The sequence below is a fragment of the Neolamprologus brichardi genome, chromosome 3, assembly GCF_056152115.1.
Source record: "Neolamprologus brichardi isolate AB-2024 chromosome 3, ASM5615211v1, whole genome shotgun sequence".
NCBI lineage: Eukaryota > Metazoa > Chordata > Actinopteri > Cichliformes > Cichlidae > Neolamprologus > Neolamprologus brichardi.
In genome coordinates this window covers 31,223,425-31,236,573 of record NC_142106.1, presented here as the reverse complement: position 1 = coordinate 31,236,573, position 13,149 = coordinate 31,223,425, and the positions used below count along the sequence as shown (strand labels likewise).

The 13,149-nt window shown below is 43.7% G+C and overlaps 1 protein-coding gene across 1 annotated transcript; it reads right to left on the bottom strand.

Moving 5' to 3' along the window:
- Positions 1–628: 628 nt before the first annotated feature.
- LOC148104195 (Fc receptor-like protein 5) lies at positions 629–11,915 on the bottom strand. The gene is made up of 12 exons (XM_087838297.1): positions 11,783–11,915; positions 10,536–10,811; positions 10,160–10,436; positions 9,567–9,835; positions 7,483–7,749; positions 5,596–5,895; positions 4,557–4,814; positions 4,092–4,337; positions 3,810–3,917; positions 3,649–3,711; positions 3,439–3,489; positions 629–717 (listed from the first exon to the last, which is right to left on the bottom strand). Exons 1-12 carry the CDS (start codon positions 11,913–11,915, stop codon positions 629–631), a joined length of 2,337 nt encoding a protein of 778 aa, XP_087694423.1.
- Positions 11,916–13,149: the final 1,234 nt, after the last annotated feature.

Genomic DNA, 13,149 nt, shown 5'->3' with positions numbered 1-13,149 from the left:
TATTAAACATCAAGTAAAATGGTTAAAAACATAAAAACAGATCTTCAGTACATTAAATTCCATTAAAATTATTATATAATGGTAGTGAAACAAGCAAAACACACTGCACAGTCCTTTCTGAAGGAAATATAAACTCAGGCTATCAGGATCATTGCTTTGAATTCAAAATATTCTCCTTTTCACTCAAGTGACTTTGAGTTTTTAAGAGACTTAAGAGAGAAAAAAGAAAAACAGCTAAAGAGCTGCTGTTAAGATTTTAGAGCTGAGGCTGAACTTGTTTTGACATATTGTAGTCAGAGCTCTCCTCTGGGTCACCACGTTGCCCTGTTGAGGTGATCAAATGAAAGCATTTCAAAACAAACACCATCTGTTTTGTCCACAAATGCCTTTATTATTAGTGAGAATAATTGCCAATGTATATTTTGCAGAACGTTGTGGGAACAGTTTACCCTGCCCGGTATAGGGCTACCGGGGCCCCGCCCTGGAGCCAGGCCCGGGGAGGGTGCACGAGGGTGAGCATCTGGTGACCCGGCCGGGCACAGCCCAAAAAAGGGACAAGGGCCCATCTTCCCACAGGCCAATCACCTACAGGAGGCACAGTAGGGGTCGGGTACAATGTGAGCCAGATTCACGAGCGGAGGTCGTGGCGGACCGATCCCCGGCTACGAAGAGTGGCAATTGGGACACGGAATGTCACCTCTTTGGTGGGGAAGGAGCCTGAGTTAGTGCGTGAGGTTGAGAGATATCGGCTAGATAAAGTCGGGCTTACCTCAACGCATGGCTTGGGCCCTGGAACAAGCCTCCTGGAGAGGGGCTGGACTCTGTCTCAGTCTGGAGTTACCCCTGGCGAGAGGCGGCAGGCTTGGGTGGGTATCTTGGTATCCCCACGGATTGCTGCTGGTATGTTGGGGTTTCTCCCAGTGGACAAGAGGGTTTGCTCCCTTCGCCTTCGAGTCAGGGAACGGGTCCTGACCATCGTCTGTGCTTATGCACCGAGTGGCGGTTCAGAGTACCCAGCCTGTTGTCCTACTGGGAGACTTCAATGCTCATGTGGGCAATGACAGTGAGACCTGGAGGGGCATAACTGGGAGGAACAGCCTCCCGCATCTGAACCCGAGCGGTGTTTTGTTATTGGACTTCTGTGCAAACCACAGTTTGGCCATAACGAACAACATGTTCAAACAGCAGTGCATGTGGTACCAGGACTCTCTAGGCCACAGGTCGATGATTGATTTTGTTATTGTATCACCAGACCTGAGGCCATATGTTTACTTGGGTAAAGAGAGGGGCTGAGCTGTCAACTGATCACCACCTAGTGGTGAGTTGGATCAGGTGGCGGGGGAGGACGCTGGACAAACCTGGCATGCCCAAACGTACAGTGAGGGTGTGCTGGGAACACCTAGCAGAGGCCCCGGTCCGCGAGATCTTCAACTTACGCCTCCGGGAGAGCTTCAACAGCATTCCGAGGGAGACTGGGGACATTGAGTCCAAATGGACCACGTTCAGCACCTCCATTGCGGAAGCTGCTGCACTGAGCTGCGGCCGCAACATAGTTGGTGCCTGTCGTGGTGGTAATCCCTGTCCAAAAGGTGGACACAAGAGGTGAGGGGAGCCACCAAGCTGAAGTCCTACCGGGCTTGGTTAGACTGTGGTACTCCAGAGGCAGCTGATAGGTACCGACAGGCCAAGCGGAACACGGTGCGGGCGGTGGCTGAAGCAAAAACTCGGGTGTGGGAGGAGTTCGGAGAGGCCACGGAAAAAGACTTTCTCGACTGCCTCAAAGAGATTCTGGCAAACCGTCAGGCGACTCAGGAGGGGAAAGCGGTGTTCTACCTGCACTGTGTATAGTGTGGGTGGAGTGCTGCTGACTTCGACTGAAAAAATTGTCAGACGGTGGAAGGAATACTTCGAGGACCTCCTCAATCCCACTGGCACGTCCTCCGAGGCGGAAGCACAGTCTGGGGGCAAAGGGGATGACCCGCCAATCTCTGGGGGCAAGGTCACTGAGGCAGTTAAACAACTGCTTGGTGGCAGAGCCTCTGGGGTGGACAAGGTCTGCCCCGAGTTCCTGAAGGCTCTGGATGTTGTAGGGCTGTCTTGGTAGACATGCCTCTACAATGTTGCCCTCAAGGATACTTGAAGGTGCATGGGAGTTTGCCCAACCAGTCTACATGTGTTTTGTGGAATTGGAGAAAGCATTCAACCGTGCCCTTCAGGGGGTCCTGTGGGGGGTGCTCTGGGAGTATGGGGTGTCTGGCCCATTGCTATGGGCCATTCAGTCCTTATACAACTGTTGCAAGAGCTTGGTCCGCATAGCCGGCAATAAGGCGGACTCGTTCCTGGTGGGTGATGGGCTCCGCCAGAGCTGCCCTTTGTCACCGATTCTGTTCATAATTTTTATAGACAGAATTTCTAGGCGTAGCCAAGTGGCGGAGGGCTTTAACTTGGGTGGTCTCAGGATCTCATCTCTGCTTTTTGCAGATGATGTGGTTCTGTTGGCTTCTTCATGTGATGGCCTCCAGCTTGCCTTGGAACGGTTCATAGCCAAGTGTGAAGCGGTGGGAATGACAATCAGCACCTCCAAATCTGAGGCCATGGTCCTCAGCCAGAAAAGGGTGGAGTGCCCACTCCAGGTCGGGGACGAGTTCCTGCCCCTAGTGGAGGAGTTTAAGTATCTCGGGGTCTTGTTCATGAGTGACGGGAGAATGGAGCGAGAGATCGACAGACGGATTGGTGCTGCTGCTGCAGTGATGCGGACGCTGCACGGGTCCGTCGTGGTGAAGAGAGAGCTGAGGGTAAAAGCGAAGCTCTCAATTTACCGCTCGGTCTACGTCCCTACCCTCACTTATGGTGCGAGGTGTGGGTAGTGAGCGAAAGAACGAGAGCAGTGGAAATGGGCTTCCTCCGAAGGGTGGCTGGGGTCTCCCTTAGAGATAGGGTGAGAAGTTCGGCCATTCGGGAGGGGCTCAGAGTAGAGCCGCTGCTCCTCCACATCGAAAGGAGCCAGTTCAGGTGGTTCGGGCATCTGACAAGGATGCCTCCTGGGCGCCTCCTGGGTGAGGTTTTCCGGGCATGTCCCACTGGGAGGAGGCCTAGGACACGCTGGAGAGATTATATCTCTCGGCTGGCCTGGGAATGCCTTGGTGTTCGCCGGGACAAGCTGGAGGAGGTGGCTGAGGAGAGGGAGGTCTGGGCTTCTCTGCTTGGGCTGCTGCCCCCACGACCCGACCACGGATAAGCGGAAGAAAATGGATGGATGGATACAATTTGTATTTCAAATCTCACATTTTGTGCACTCACTTTTCTTGTTAATAACTTAGAGCTGAATCACTGATGTGACATTGGTGTAATCACCTTCTGCTGGACCTGAAATAATAATTTTAATGACTTTCATGTTAAACACAGCTATTGTATAATCATCCAGCTTGTATACTTTACCATTTTCAGTGTTTTCACATCTTCTGACTGTCTCATAGACAGAACGAACACCTGCAGGTCAGAGAAAATCAGTCACCTCATGTCTGTGATACTAATTTAAACACAAATATTCTTGCAAATAACATTTATATGAAAAGCTGCAGCAGATGTAATAAGTACAGTCTTGTTGCAAATAGCGTCACAATATTTGAAACTACGTGAAAAACTAACCATGAAGAAGAGAGGACGGTTGCTGCTGACCATCCTGATTGAGCATCTGGTCGTTAGCAGCACCTTTATTAAAAATGTGAAAAAAAGACATTTGAACCTTATGATGCATTTGTGTTTTTGAATGATAAAGAGTTTGTAGTAAGTAAAGGAAAAGGTCTCACTGTTGGTCATTCTGCAGCGATACAACAAGAGCAGGAGAATAATAATGAGAGATACTCCACAAACCAGTCCAACAATCAACCACACAGGAGATGAAGAGCTGTCAGCTCCTGACACAGTTAGAATAAACAATAATTAATTATTGCTAGATTATAATTATATAAATAAATACTTTTATGAAATGGAGCAAGATGAATGTGAGACTTAAATCAGACAATCTAATGTTCATTCTCAGTCATCAGACATGTTTAGAAAACTCCATCAAATGTTTTGATCCTGCTCACCTTTAACTGACATCCAGCTCTGTGCTGACTCTCTTCCTGAGTACTGACACTTGTAGAAACCTTCATCAGACTTTGACACTGCAGAGATCTTCAGCTCCCCTCGGGTGTTTTGAATAAGTTTGTCATTGTGATAGAAAAACACATTGGAAAGTATTTTTTGTGTTCTCAAACTGCAGCTCAGACTAACAGAAGCTCCCTCAGTCACAGGATGAACAGGACTCACCAGGATAGGACCATTACCATCATCTGTGAAACAATCACACATATTGTTCCAGTCACATCAGCTGGTGCACACTTTTAGAAAAAGCTGACAAACAATACAAATGTACAAATGCTTTTCATCATGAAGATCTGATCTAGTATTTTTCTCCAGATAAAATGACTTCACATACAGCAAAGCTGGGACAAAAGTTCATGTGACATCTAAATGATTCAAATCCAAGAAGTAAATGTATAATAACATACTCTCTACAGTGATGTTGACCGCATTGCTGAACTCTCCTGATCCAGACTCACACCAGTACACTGCAGTATCTGACTTTGATGTGTAGATGTTACATGTGGGTCCAGACATTCTGCTACAGTCAGAGAGTCGGCCGTCCTCAGAGAACTTCATCACTCTCCACTCAGTGAAGTTTCCCTCACAGGTCAGTGAGACAGAGTCAGAGGTAAAGTGTTGCACTCTGTCAGGACTCACTGTGAGAGATGCTGCTGAATGAACATCTGGAAACAACATGCAGTGAAGAGACAAAGATCACAGGTGTTAGGATTCAAAATATCACAGTAAAAATACTACTTTATCTTCTGAAGATCACTGCAAATATTTTAATTAGGGTATTTGGTCAGTCAATCAGTGTTTACACATTAAAAAATCTCATAGTTGTTAAAGCAACAATAACTTTATAGATACAATAATACAACATTAAATGAAGTCACTTGCACTGAACCATCTGGGTCTCTCAGTAATAATCTTGGGCATCATTAGAAGCTACTTGAAGTTTCTGTAAACCTGCTTTCCTGTAGTTTGTCCACAGTGTGCAGTACACAGAGGTGTACAGTATGCGCTACACAAATCTTCACACCATCCGAATACACAAAATTTGTGTAAGAGGTGTTTGCTTGTGTTTACATCATTCAGCCAACAAATGTCTTCATCATCTGTCATGTGATCAGTAATAAGATGTCCAACATATGTAAATGGACTGATTCTTATATAGCGCTTTTCGACTCTCACGGAGTACTCAAAGCGCTCTATACAACATGCCTCATTCACCCAACCACACCCATTCTCACAAGCACTTTATCTATACGTAGTGCTTTCTAAGTACATTCACACTCCGATTGATGCATTGGAGAGCAAGTTGGGGTTAGTATCTTGCCCAAAGATACTTGACATGCAGACTGGGATCAAACCACCAACCTTCCAATCAGTAGGTGTCCAGCTCTACCTCCTGAGCTACAGCCACCCTGTGACGTTATTACAGATCAAAGATTACAAACTGACCTGCAGACCAGACAAACTTTGGTTGACTGTGATCAGTGTGATACTCTGGGTCTCCTCTTCCAGCTCTGCACACATATCCTGCTGTGTGTGTCTGTCCATGAATGATGTAGGAGTCCTGTGCAGTCCCACTGCCATCAGGTAGCAGCTTATAACTGTAGGATTTCTCTGATCGATCAGGAACAGCTTTATACCAGTAGAAGCTCCATCCTGCAGACGGATGTTCAACCTCACAGTTCAGAGTTACTGAGGCTCCAGGACTCAGCCATGATGGAGACACAGTGAGGACAGGACGGGGTTTATCTGTTCAACAAAGATTTTCTCTCAGTGTTTCGTCTCTTAACTCTGAATTCAATGTCACAAAAAATGTTGACTCACAATTGGAGATTGAGTATCAGAATTTCAGGAGTGGGACCACGCCTCCAAACAGGCTACTTCCGGCTCTCATCTATATAGGTTCCCCCAGTTCCACAAGCGGTTCATTCTCATTTACGTTCCCCACCCTCGCTCCCCTTTTCAATTCAACTCCTTCGCTTCTATTTAGTACATGGGGATCTGTCATGCCCAGGAAACACAGGGCCTGGTATTTGTTCATTTGTTCGGCAACATAATACCCTATAAATTCTATGAATGCATAGTTCAAATGCTATAATAAGACCATTTGAATTTTGAAGCATAATTTGAAGCAAAACGAATTTTTTTGATCAGTAATAAGAATGTAACCCAGTTAATTCTGTATTGATGTTTTGGGGGGAGTTATATTTATATTTTTAAGATTTTTTATTTAAATGTATTGTAACTATACTTTATTTTTATAAGAAGGATACGATTAGGACTCTACATCAAAACAAAGTCACAATATAATAATTTATAACTTTCAAACTGTAACTGTAAGAGTTTTAGTAAAATGTGTGGTATTTACTTTTACATAACAGTGTCCAAAAAAAGGCCATATTGTCAATTGCAGTTCAGACTTCATTAAAGCCCCTTTTCCATTAGTACCTACTTGTCACGGTCCCTGTGTCTCTCTGGCTGGCTCACCCTGGCTACAGGTGTTGTTGTTGTTTTTTGTTTTTGTTTTCTGTCTCTCCTCCTACTTTCTGCCTGGGTGGAGCTCGTTACGGGCTCTCGCTCTTGGCCCACGCACCTGTGTGATTGTCTCCACCTGCTGCTGATCTGGCTGATTTCCCCAGCTGCTACTTAAGGCAGTGGCACAGAGCAGCTCACCGCTGGAACATTGAACCTCCTGAGTTCGTGCTCTCGGCATTATCAAAAGAATCCCCTGTGTGTATTTTGCTGTGGAACTGGGTTTGGCAGCGTGTGTGGAGTTTCGGAGCGACTGCGGCTGAAGAGGAGTGCGTGTGTGCGGAGGCACCCCCACCACCACCACCACCCACCCTTCTCTCCCTGGAGCCCTCCCAACTCACTGTACATATATATAGCACTGAGGTGATCCCTGTTGTTAATAAATAATCTCCTTTTGTTCTCAAAGAAAGAACTGTCTGCGCATGAGTCCGTCCAGTAGCCATGACACTACTTGGATGTTAGTACATAACCACGCAAGTTAGGTAGTACTGGATCGTAGTGGTAAGCCAGTCGATCCGAGTCGAGTCGTGGCAATCCATGGCAAGTCAATCTGAGAAGGTACTAATGGAAAAGGGGCTTAAGTGAAAAAGCAGTGTGTGTTGCTCATGAGACCAGACTCTTTAAGCCAGACCTGAAACCTCTAAGATTAATTTCAAAAACAGATAACATGCTAAAAGAAACTGAAGCAACTGCATCATATGTTGGTGCAACAGCTAGTACTGCACATGTGCAATAAAAATAATTAAAAAAAATAAAGAAGAGCTGTCAATGGATTTAGCTTTTGATGAAACATCTCCAACTTACATGATACAGTCAGTGTGATGATTTTACTCCACTGTGTTAAGAAATATTCCGTTCTGCCCCGGCAGCTGTATCCTCCACTGTCAGACTCAGTAACTGTGATGATTCTGTATTCATTGGATGTTGGAGGTGTGTTTAACTTGGCTGGACTCCATTCATACATCCACTGAGCTCCTTCACCTTCCTGAATCTCACATCTGACAGTGACTGTCTCACCGCTGTATATCTGAGGCCAGTTGTGTTGCAGGATCACAGTGGGCCTAATGGGAACTGTTCGCATAAGAATGATCCAGTTAGGAGACGAACAGAAACATAAAAACTTTGCCGTTAATAACATAAGAGAAGAGTGGCTGCAAAACAGTTGATTCACAGACAAAATGTTTAAACATGAAAACAAAGTCACAACATTACAATTTCTGTAACTGTAACACAACATTTTTTGTAAAATGTACAAGTATATACTTTGTACATGTGAGGGCTATCAGGCCCGCTATGTAGGGGTGTAGGAATGTACAAGTTGACGACTGAGAGATGATAGGATCTGGGTCCATGACCCCCCCAGTGCAATTAACCCTGGCACCAACAACTATAAAAATGTCTTCACCTGTCTGGCTGATGCAGGTATGGAAGAGGGGCTCCAGGGTTCCAGTTCAAGAAACGGTGGCTGCCTAGAGCACACTGTGCTGTCAGACATTAACACAGCTTAGCACAATTTCCCTCTAATTTTCTATACCCAACCAGATAGTCAGGGTGCCCCTAACACAGAGCAACGTGGGTTATAAACATCAAACAGTCATTTTTTAAAGAACGTGAAACTTTAATTTGTTCTGCTGGCCCCTTTAAATCTCAACCATCCATCAGTCACCATGGGCTCTGAAGATCATGACAGGCACGAAACAAAAATACAAAAAAAAAAACGCCAATAAATTGGACAGGCGATGGTGTTCCCACTGTTGTAAAACCCTTGTTTATGCTAGCTCAGAGGAAGAGAGTACCACAACCTGCTCTGTTTCCCTTACTCAGCCTTGCATGCTGTATAACAAGTAGGCCCTGATCACATGACCTCAGGGACCTGCTAGAGACATAGGGCTGTTACCACAAGGTTTCTGATAGATGATTTAACAAATGTCGAAAGGGACCAAGAGCATTTATGATCTTACGGAGAAATCTGTCAGATATGGCTACAAAGCTGTGGAAAGCCACAGACCGAGCAGCAGGTATATTCTTGCTTCAACGTCCACCTTTCTTGTAGCATCCATGTTGCAGCATGCTTGGACACGTTGCTATGACGACAACCACAACCAGGTTAGGGAGTACTGGATTTTTATGGAAAACCAGTCAATCCGAGTCGAGTTGTGGCGATCCATGGTGAGTCGATCCGAGTAGGTACTAATGGAAAAGGGGCTTTTGTCTCTGGGTGACAGAGGTTATGAAAAGGCGGCACGTTCACATACAGCTGAATGAAGTAGGGTGAACAACTAGGCCATTGTTCACTTTGTTCTCTGCGTCAGGTTCGTAGAATGCGCCCAAACTCAGGCCAGCAACGGGCAACACAAAGGTACGTTTTCAGATTTCGCCTGCCTTACCCAGACAGGACACTTGAGGCAATATATAGCAGACTCGACACGTTGCACACACGCGCCCATATATACAGTTAACATCTTTTATTGATATTCTTGTGTTCGAATAAGTCTGCTTTTCATAATATGAACTTGGAGGTTAACAAGCAAATCGGTGTGGGTAAACTGAACGTTAATGAGTTTAATAAAAATGAAAATATAAAACTTTAGATTGTCAGTCTAGAAACATACATGAAGAGAGCCTGCAGCCATGTGAATATTATGCTGCTCATTTATTTTTTTTAATAGTTGATACTAAAATGATTCAAATAAACTGAAGGCTTGTAATGATTTTTTTCTCTGAGAACCACAAGGGCTCTTTCAGAGTGCACACTTTGTCACAATGAAACTAAAGTTCTTCTATTTTCTCATTTCCACCTCTCCAAGTCAGAAAAGAAACCGATGAACAGCACAGATCACATAACTTGATCTGTCTCAGCTTGGCAGAAATAAAATAATTAAACTCACTGATTTGCATAATTGTGACGTCGCTGCTGTCCTCTGTGTAGTAAACTGGATCTCCTCTCCCTCCTCTGCAGTGGTACAGACCTCCTTGTGAGACACTAATAACTCTGTTTGCTTCATTTCCTCTCATGAACTGAGCTTTAGAAGAGACTGAATCACGTCTGAACCAGTCAAACTTCCAGCCAGCAGAGCCCTCCACAGAGCAGCTCAGTGTCACACTGCCCCCTGCTGGTATGACTGGACTTTGTGCTGTCAGTGTGGCTCTGGGTTTACTTGCTGTTGATGTTACAGGAAAAGAAAAACATTGTCACATGATTCAAGAAGAAAAGTGTTACAATAATGATCAAGCTTATAAAAACCTCACTAGATAATTTAGCTACTAGCACCAACATATGAAACAATTATCCTGCAAGTGATGAAGGAAAATTATTTGTCAAATGGTAAAAACTAAACAAATAAATAAATACAAAATTAAATAAAAGTCATCAGGCGAAAAGAATGAAGTGTGTGTTGGTTGTGACATCTGTCTCTTTAACTAAAACCTGAAACCTCTGAGGATTTGATAAAACAGTTATTATGAATAAAAGATCTTCGACTCACTTGAAACTGTCAGTGTGACTGAATCACTCCACTCTGTTGTTTTATGCTGTGAACTTTTCATTCTGCCCTTACAGCGATAGTTTCCACTGTTGGATGATGAAGCAGATATAATCCTGTATTCATTTTGATTTGGAGGTTTCATGGTGCTGTTTGTTTCCCACTCATAATCCCACTCAGTGTCTCCTCCATGGATCTCACATCTGACAGTGATCGTCTCTCCTCTGTATATCTCAGACCAGTTTGGATACAGAGTCACAACAGGCCTGTTTGAGACTGTTACTGTTCAAGAAAGTACAATAAAAACACATTATTATGAAAAGGTTTAGCCATCATCTTATGTAGTGCTTTGCAGGGAGGTAAATTTAAACTTACCAATAGTGTCAATCCTGACTGACTGGCTATACTCTGAGAAGTAATGTCGATATACTTTTCTCCCTATGCAGCTGTAGCATCCTCCCTCTGAGACACTGATTTGGTCATTTGACAGAGAAAATACACGCCAAAGTCTCACACGTTTACCATTATTCTCTTTGTACCAGTGGTATTTCCATCTAGATGATGATGATGGGTTCACAGAGCAGGTCAGGGTCACACTGCCCCCTACTGAAACAGCTGTGTTATCAGCTCTCAGTTTGGCCTTTGGTTTATCTGCAGTTCAGTTTAGAACAACAACATAAAAGTAAATGACTGAATCCAAACAATTTAAAGAGTTCAGCATAAAGCAAAACAAAAGAGTCGTGGTCAAAAGTGACTGTACATCAATATACAAATTGTCATGACCATTGATCTACAACGATCATTGTTAGCAGAAATATAAAAACCCTTTGGCTGTTTCCATAATTGAGAGCATTTTCTCTCTTCATGTCAACACCCCCACTTGCTCTCATATTATGATGCTCTTAAGTAACAAAAAAACACATATAAGGTTTCTTCCTCGGTACTTTATACATGTTCGTATACCATGTCCAAACAAACTTCTCAAACTTGAACAACTTAACTTTTGTTGCAGGTTTTGTCATTACATCTGCTACCATCTCTTCTGTTGAGCAATAATCCAGAGTTATTTTTCCTGCACTCACAGTTGGCCTTACAAAGTGGTACTTTATGTCAACATGTTTACATCTCTGTCTCGTCACAGGATTCTTTGCCAACACAATTGCACCCTGATTGTCTTAATAAACCTTTGGTGGTGCATATTTTTGTCCATCTATACCTTGTAACAGTTGCATTAGGTATAAAACCTCTTGTAGGGTTGCAGCTAAAGCCATGTACTCAGCTTCACAGGTATATAATGCAAGATAATGCAACAGTAGGTTGCCTTTTGGTTTTCCATGAAATTAAAGGACCATCTACAGACAAGCTTATGCAATAACCAGTTGTACTCCATCTGTCTGTTACATCAGCTGCCCAATCAGCATCACTGTATGACCACAACCTCAGTTCTTTGTTGTCACATTTCCTGTAACACAGTTCTTTCTCGGTTGTCCCTTTCAAATATCTCAGTACATGTTTTACTGTAGTCCATTGGTCTTCAGTTGGCTCAGTAAAATACTGTGAAAGTTTACTGCCTATAAAACTCAAGTCTGGTCTTGTGCATGTAGCCAAATAGATCAGACTACCAACTGCCTCTCTGTACCTTTTGACATCACTCATCTGTTCTGCATCATCAGTATAGTTCAGTTTTTGCTCACAGTTATCACTCTGGTCAAAATCTATACCAATGAAATGTCTCAGTTTACCCAAATCCTCCATTTTGAATTTTGCTGCAAGCATTTTCTTCACAACAGTTAGTTCACTTTCGTCACTAGCAGTAATGATCAGGTCATCTACCCATATTATCAGAATTACCTTCTTATTTTCTGTCATCTTTGTGTAAACACAATGGTCAGCAGGATTTTGCACAAAATTCTTCTCACTCGAGTATTCATGCAACATCTTGTTCCAATTTTGGCCTGATTGTTTTAGCCCATATAGCGACTTTTTCGACTTGCACACCCATTTTTCATTTCTGTCGGATTTCACCTCATAACCCTCAGGTTGTTCCATGAATACCTCACAATCTATTGGTGCGTGAACAGTTTAACATCCATCTGATGTAAAAGCATGTTTTCTTGTGCTGCCTTTTGCATCAACACTCTGATACTAGTCAGGTTAGCAGTAGGGGAAATGTTTCTTCATATTCCACACCTATCTTCTAACTGTATCCTTTAGCAACATAACGTGCCTTGTACTTCCCAGATCCATCAACATTGTTTTTGACTGCGTACACTCATCTACCCCCCACTGTCTTCTTACCCTCAGGCAAAGTGGTTAATGTAAATGTGTCATTTTCTCTTAGTGATTGCATCTCCTCATCCATTGCAGTGACCCATTTCTCTGAGTTAGATGAAGTTATTGCTTCCTTGAATGTTTGCAATACGCACTAGGGATAATCGGAGGGAGTGGAAACACATGAGGAAACAGCTGACACAGATGAACCTAAACACAATGATAAAGACACAACAGACTCTTACAAAACAAAACAGGAAACACTGAGAACATACAATAATCAAAGAATAAAACTAAAATACACAAAAAAAAACCCACTGAGTCAAAGACCAGTTCCGTGACATCTGAGTTGTTCCAGCCGCTTTACCAGAGGTTGTTTGGTTTCCCCAATGTATAAATCTCGGCAATCGTCCGCTCACATAGCGTACACTATATTACTTTGTTTGCGTCTGGGGACCCAAACCTTGAGGTGGACCCATTTTGACAGCGTGTTTTGGGGTTTAAAAGCCACAGAGATGCTGTGTTTAGAAAAAATACGTCTCAACTGTTCCGATACTCCTGACACATAAGGGATCACTAAGGGTTTTCGCTTAGCCAGCAGTTGTCCTTCTCTCCTGGATTCGCTGGAGCTTTCTTTAGGTGCCTTTCCAGCTTTGACAAATGTCCAGCTGGGATAACCACATTTACTCAGGGCCTTCTCGATGTGATGTTCTTCTGC

Bases quoted from the DNA above. Each gene is read 5' to 3' on its own strand.
- LOC148104195 (XM_087838297.1), bottom strand. From the start codon at position 11,915: ATGGAGGATTTGGGTAAACTGAGACATTTCATTGGTATAGATTTTGAC. The intron at 7,750-9,566 runs GTGAGTTTAATT...TTATGCGAACAG, and splicing joins CGTCACAATTATGCAAATCA to TTCCCATTAGGCCCACTGTG. The intron at 3,712-3,809 runs GTGAGACCTTTT...TTTTTAATAAAG, and splicing joins TCGCTGCAGAATGACCAACA to GTGCTGCTAACGACCAGATG.